Source organism: Silurus meridionalis, chromosome 21, assembly GCF_014805685.1.
Source record: "Silurus meridionalis isolate SWU-2019-XX chromosome 21, ASM1480568v1, whole genome shotgun sequence".
Lineage (NCBI taxonomy): Eukaryota > Metazoa > Chordata > Actinopteri > Siluriformes > Siluridae > Silurus > Silurus meridionalis.
Window position 1 is genome coordinate 18,780,811 of NC_060904.1, and position 7,500 is coordinate 18,788,310.

General features: G+C 41.8%; 2 protein-coding genes across 5 annotated transcripts in view; both read left to right on the plus strand.

Annotated features, from left to right (window-relative positions):
- The window catches only part of LOC124403836 (nuclear receptor coactivator 7), an 8,243-nt gene extending 6,546 nt beyond the window's left edge, over positions 1–1,697 (plus strand). For both annotated transcript variants that reach the window (XM_046877627.1, XM_046877628.1), the window contains 2 exons: positions 40–113; positions 1,155–1,697. In XM_046877627.1, coding sequence (XP_046733583.1) covers positions 40–113; positions 1,155–1,290 — 210 coding nt within the window. In that variant the 3' untranslated portion in view covers positions 1,291–1,697. The remainder of the gene's footprint in view (positions 1–39; positions 114–1,154) is intronic.
- Positions 1,698–2,729: 1,032 nt separating this feature from the next.
- Positions 2,730–7,500, plus strand: part of azi2 (5-azacytidine induced 2) — a 10,046-nt gene continuing 5,275 nt past the window's right edge. The window contains exons 1-6 of one of the 3 annotated variants that reach the window (XM_046877624.1): positions 2,730–3,052; positions 3,685–3,904; positions 4,479–4,595; positions 5,777–5,876; positions 6,026–6,168; positions 6,267–6,328. In XM_046877624.1, the coding sequence (XP_046733580.1) occupies positions 3,689–3,904; positions 4,479–4,595; positions 5,777–5,876; positions 6,026–6,168; positions 6,267–6,328 (638 nt within the window). In that variant the 5' untranslated portion in view covers positions 2,730–3,052; positions 3,685–3,688. Of the gene's footprint in view, positions 3,074–3,684; positions 3,905–4,478; positions 4,596–5,776; positions 5,877–6,025; positions 6,169–6,266; positions 6,329–7,500 lie in introns of all 3 variants that reach the window. The other 2 variants (XM_046877623.1, XM_046877625.1) reach the window with 2 other exon arrangements.

Below are 7,500 nucleotides of genomic sequence, written 5' to 3' on the forward strand. Positions count from 1 at the left end.
ATGTGTGTGTGTGTGTGTGTGTGTGTGTGATGTGTGTAGATGTTTCGTTGGAGTGGAGAGAACTCATATTTTGTGAGAGGGTTCCTGGACTCTCTGCAGCTGGGAGCAGGAGGGTGAGTCACGTCATCAAACATGTCAGTGTTCTAACTTAATGATAAACACATCAATAATCAATAATCACATCTGTTTATTATCAGAACAACAGCTGAATATAGAACCTTTCTCTCCTGAGTGATGCTGATAAACACACACTCACTACACTCACACAAACACACACACACACAAACACTCACACACACACACTCACACACACACACACAAACACTCACATGAACACACAAACACACAAACACTCACATGAACACACACACACACACAAACACACACACACACACACACACACACACACACACACAAACACTACATGAACACACACACACATGAACACACACAAACACACAAACACTCACACAAACACACACACACACTCACATGAACACACACACAAACACACACACTCACTACTAACACACACACACACACACACACACACAAACACTCACACAAACACACACACACAAACACTCACATGAACACACACAAACACACAAACACTCACATGAACACACACACACACAAACACACACACACACACACTCACACACAAACACTCCACACACACACACACACACACACACACACAAACACTCACATGAACACACAAACACACAAACACTCACATGAACACACACACAAACACACACACACTACTACTAACACACAAACACACACACACACTACTAACACACACACACACACACAAACACTCACATGAACACACACAAACACACACTCACATGAACACACACACACACACACACACACAAACACTCCATGAACACACACACACACACACTCACTACTAACACACAAACACACACACACACACTACACACTACACACACACACACAACACTCACATGAACACACACAAACACACAAACACTCACACAAACACATACACACACACACACACAAAAACACTCACATGAACACACACACACAAACACACACACACACTACTAACACACACAAACACACACACTCACTCACTACTGTGTGTGTGTGTGTGTGTGTGTGTGTGTGTTACACAGAGGGCCTTTTGGCTTGTGGTTAGATGCAGATCTTCTCCGTGGCTCGACGTTTTCCTGCAAAACTTTCCGTAACGCTCCTCTGTCTCCACATCATGACTTCAGCGTGCGAGCACTCGAGGTGTGGACCTTTCAGTGATCATGAGAACCCACCTCAGACCCTGTTCATATCTCACACACTTACACAAACTCACACTCACACACATACACACACAATCGCTCTCACACACACTCACACACACACACACACACACACACACACACACACACACACACACACACACACACTCACACAATCGCTCTCACCTCGCACACACACACACACACACACACACACACATATTGTGACTGTATTGTTCAAATGGTATGTATTTGCTTTTCTATCACACTAATGCACATGTCTGTGTGTGTGTGTGTGTGTGTGTGTGTGTGTGTGTGTGTAAATAGTGTTAAATTGTAAATCTGTGTACAGTTTTATATTTTCATGTTATTAAGTTATAGTTTTGTACTGCTGAGTTTCACAGTGCCAGCAATCAATAAATCATTACTCACACACTGTGTCTGATTTATCCTTCATCATACACACACACACACACACACACACACACACACACACACACACACTCACAGACACATATACACACAAATAAATATATATATACATACACACACAAACACACTGGGATGTTAATATGGCATGTAGATTGTGTGTGTAGATATGCATGTGCATAGAGGTGTGTGTCTGTGGGGGGGGCAGTGTGGAGCATCAGTGTGGACATCGGTATGATGTCGGTCATATATTTAAATCCCAGCAGCTCTGTGTGGCCCCTGAGTGAGGCCCCTAACACTCACCTGCTCAGGTGTATAAATGAGAAGTTGGTCTCAATTAAGCTTTCAGAAACATGCCATAGTAAGTGTAAGAAGAACGTGGTGTTTTTACAATGTGGTATTATTTTGTAACGGTGTGTGTGTGTGTGTGTGTGTGTGTGTGTGTAATATATTGTTTTTGTTGATATAAGAGCTGAACCTGATCTGCAGCTCCATCACTAAGAGGAACAGGCAGAGACACGCTGGAGTGTGAGACACTGAGAGCACTGATTATTCTCTTACTCACTGCATCTCTATGTAAAAGCTTTCACCTCTACATGCAGTGTTATTACAAACATTCAGCAGCAGCAAATACACACCAAATGCCATGCCAGTCCATCACACAGCACAATGACCACACACACACACACACACACACACACACACACACACACACACACACACACACACACACACAGAGTGGAAAATTATTAGTTATTACAGAAGTGTTTTATATAAAACCATCTAGCGCCATCTAGTGTCTGAGTTTACACACTGCACTGCACCCCGTCTGCCCCCCTCTCGCTCACTGTCTCTTTCTCACACACACAAATAATAACAATGTCCCCTTACAAAAAAAACTCTGACTCTAAAAGTAACTGAACTCTTCTTCTATCAATCATTTCTTAATAATCACATCGCCACTAAAGTCCGCTGAGCTTGACGCATGCGCACACGTGATCATCTCCTCATATCACAGCTCGTTCGCTTTGATCATTAGCGTTAGCATCATTAGTGTTATATGTATAGAGAGTGTGTGAGTGTGTGTGTGTGTGTGTGTAAGAGTGAGTAGGATATTAATATCAGCCAGGTAAATAATTATCCTGTACAGTTTGACCTGGATCTTGTGTTCGAGACGAATATGAAAAATATCAGAGAATAACATCAGACTACTTCCGCCGGAAGTATGACGTCACGAAGGTGATGTACTTCCTGGTTTATGTTTGTGTCAGATCCTGGACGGTTTTGTGTTTCAGCTTCACAGAATAAAACTCGTGTTTCTCAGTGATCATGATTTACACCGGAATCTGACTGTAAGTGACCCGAACAGCTCGGTAAGTGTTTTCATCCACACCGTGTGTGTTTGTGCTGATCATCAGAACCAGGTTTCCTCCACAGCACTGATGAAGCTCAAACATCCTCCTGTTATCAGGAATAAAATCTCACACTTCCGGTCTGTTGCATGATTTAGTTCTTTCTCATGTGTCTATTATGTGTCCGCTTTTATTCTGCTCTGATTTCTCTTACACACACACACACACACACACACACACACACACACACACACACATATATATATATATATATATATATATATATATATGTATACATATATGCACATATACACTTTCTCTTTCGGTTTGTACAGCACACACACACACACACACACACACACACACACACACACTCACTCACTGTAGACTACCCCCTGATATTCAGCTCTAAAATATAAACGTTTATGGTGATGTAGGATTTTTAAACTATCAAATACACGCAAATAATGAACTGATAATTACACTATTATAACCCTATAACACTAGAATATAACCAGTATCTTTTTATTTATTCATCTCTTTATTTACATTCCTTCATCCTTTATTATGACCCTATTCTGCTGTGTGTGTGTGTGTGTGTGTGTGTGTGTGTGTGTGTGTTCCCGGTGCAGTGTGATGATGGAGTCTCCCCAGGCGGATGATGATATCTGTATCCTGAAGCACGAGACGGCGTATGTGGCCGAGAGCCCGGTGGCCATGTGCTCAGGGGACGAGTCGGTCGCGTCTCATTTCGCTCTCGTCACCGCCTACGAAGACATCAAGAAGCGTCTGAGGGACACGGAGAGAGAGAACACCGCTCTGCGTAAACGAGTGAAACAGATGGAGGAGAAGGTGGGAACCCGTCTATCAGAGGGGTGTTTGTACCAAAATCTAACTTACTGTGGTGATGGCCGTTCATTAACAATTCTTCATTATGAGCGCGTCTTTAATGTGACTCGAGCAAAGAGTCGTCTCAAAGAGTGATTCATACTGGACCTGAATGAGCAAAGCAGTGCAAAATCTCCACAGGTTATGTACAGGAAACAGAATACAGTTCATCTCTCAACTCTTCTGGTCCGAGTCGTTCATTCTTTTATCACATGACTCCCACAGACGCTGTGAAGATGATTAAAGGATTAAAGGAACGAAATAAACTAAATGACGTTTTGATGAACGAGATTCACAGAACCGAGTCACTAAAATAATCCTATCTTCACACCACTAACTGTTATACAGCAGTATGTCAGCAATGTGTTAGGGGGTGGGGCTTCAGCCATTCCCATCAGGAGGAAACTAAACTCAATATCGTCTATAATCATAATATATTCATTATAAAAGTTTATTTTAATCTTTAGTAAGTGTTCCAATAATTATGGAGCCTTAAACGTGTGTGTGTGTGTGTGTGTGTGTGTGTGTGTGTGTTTAGTTGTTTAGACCTGAAGCTCCTCCCTCTGAAGGGCCACAATACATGAATAAAGCATTCAGTGCGTATCGAGGAATCTACATGGAGAAGAAAGATCTTCAGGCTGAGCTGAATAAGCTGGTACACACTACATACATGCTACATACACACTATATACATACATACATACACACTACACACACTACATACATACACACTACATACATACACATATATACATACACACTACATACACGCCACACACTACATACACGCCACATACACACTACACACTACATACACTACATACACACTACATACATGCTACATACACACTACATACACACTACACACATACACACTACACACTACATACACGCTACACACTACATACACACTACACACTACATACACACTACATACACGCTACACACTACATACACACTACACACTACATACACACTACATACACACTACATACACTACACACACACATACACACTACATACACACTACACACATACACACTACATACACACACTACACACTACACACTACATACACACTACACACTACATACACACACACACATACACGCTACACACTACACTACATACACACTACATACACACTACATACACATACACACACTACATACACACTACACACATACATACACTACACACTACATACACACTACACACTACATACACACTACACACTACATACACACTACATACACACACACATACACACTACACACCACATACACACTACATACACACTACATACACACATACACACTACATACACACTACACACACACTACACACTACATACACACTACACTACACACACTACACTACACACACATACACACTACATACATACACGCTACATACACGCTACATACACACATACATACACACTACATACACACACTACACTACATACACACATACATACATACACATATATATATACATACACTACACACTACATACACTATATACACGCTACATACACACTACATACACACTACACACTATACATACACACTACATACACACTACATACACTACACACTACATACACTACACACTATATACACTACATACACTACACACTACATACATACACACTACACACACACTACACACACACACACACACTACACATACACACACACACTACACACACACACACACACACACACACACACACACACACACACACTACACTACATACACATATATATATATACGTGTGTGTGTGTGTGTGTGTGTGTGTGTGTGTGTGTGTGTGTGTGTGTGTGTGTGTAGAAGAAGGAGCGAGCTGAGTCAGAAAAGATTTTAACTGAACAGCTGCAGGCAAAGGAGCTGGAGCTGTTACAACTCAGAACAGAACTGGAGACCAGCCAGGGTAACACACACACTCACACACACACACACACACACACACGCACACTGTCCACTGCAGTTCCCAGTAGTGTATGTATGGAGCCAGGTCTTGATCTGTGTGTGTGTGTGTGTGTTGTGTGTGTGTGTGTGTGTGTGTGTGTGTGTGTACAGTGATGAAGAGTCTGAACGAGACACAGGATTACTGGCACGTGAATCGAGAGAGCAGTGAAGTGCAGATACACACACTACAGGAGGAAGTGCAGAAACTCCGCCTGGAAAACAGCAACTTAAACACACTCTGTGCTCTCCGACAGGTGTGTGTGTGTGTGTGTGTGTGTGTGTCTGTGTGTCTGTGTGTGTTATTTGCAAAGTACTGTATCTTTGTGAGTATATTTGTTGTGTTTGTGTACAGGACGTGTCTGACAGTGATGTGAAGAACGATGAGATCCATCAGGGGGTGCCAGCGTACTGCAGGTATTACAACGTGTGTGTGTATATATACGTGTGTGTGTGTGTGTGTGTGTGTGTGTGTGTGTATATATACGTGTGTGTGTATATATACGTGTGTGTATATATATACGTGTGTGTGTGTGTGTGTGTGTGTGTGTGTGTGTATATACGTGTGTGTGTGTGTGTGTGTGTGTGTAGCTGCATCTCAATAAATGATCATTAAATATTTGATTTATTTTAGTAATTCAATTAAAGAAGTGAAACTGGTTTATTATATAGATTCATCACACACACTGATATTTCAAGTGTTTATTTCTTTTCATTTTGATGATTTTGGCTCATATTTAACAAAAACCCACCAATTCACATCTCAACAAAAGTGAAAACTTCATAAGACCAATAAAAAATCTTTTTGAGTGAATTGTTGGTCTTCAGGAAAGTCTGTTATTTACTGTCTCTGTACTCAATACTTGGTCGTGGCTCCTTTTGCTTTAATTACTGTCTCAATTGGGCGTGGCATTGAGGAGATCAGACTGTGGCATGGAGGAGATCAGACTGTGGCATGGAGGAGATCAGACTGTGGCATAGAGGAGCTCAGACTGTGGCATAGAGGAAATCAGACTGTGGCATAGAGGAGATCAGACGGTGGCATGGAGATCAGACGGTGGCATGGAGATCAGACGGTGGCATGGAGGAGATCAGACTGTGGCATGGAGGAGATCAGACTGTGGCACTGCTGAGGTGGTGTGGAAGCCCAGGTTTCTTTGACAGTGGCCTTCAGATCATCTGCATTTTTTTGTTCTCTTGTTTCTCATGTTCCTCTTGACAATACGCCAGAGATTCTCTATCTCGAGGACACGAGGAATGAGTCAGTTGTAGCTCATGGTGACGTCTGTGTGTGGAGGCTCTGGAAGCACTGACTCCAGCTGCAGTCCATTGTTTGTGAAGCTCCACAAATTCTTAAATCTGCTTCGTTTCACCTTTTTCTACCACATTTTTCCTTCCATTCAACTTTCCATTTATGTGCTTGGATCCAGCAGTCTGTGAACAGCAGCTTCTTCAGCGATGATCTTTTGTGTCTCACCCTCCATGTGCAAAATCATCACAATGAAAAGAAATGAATAAACGCTTGACATATATATATATATATATATATATATACAGGGAGTGCAGAATTATTAGGCAAGTTGTATTTT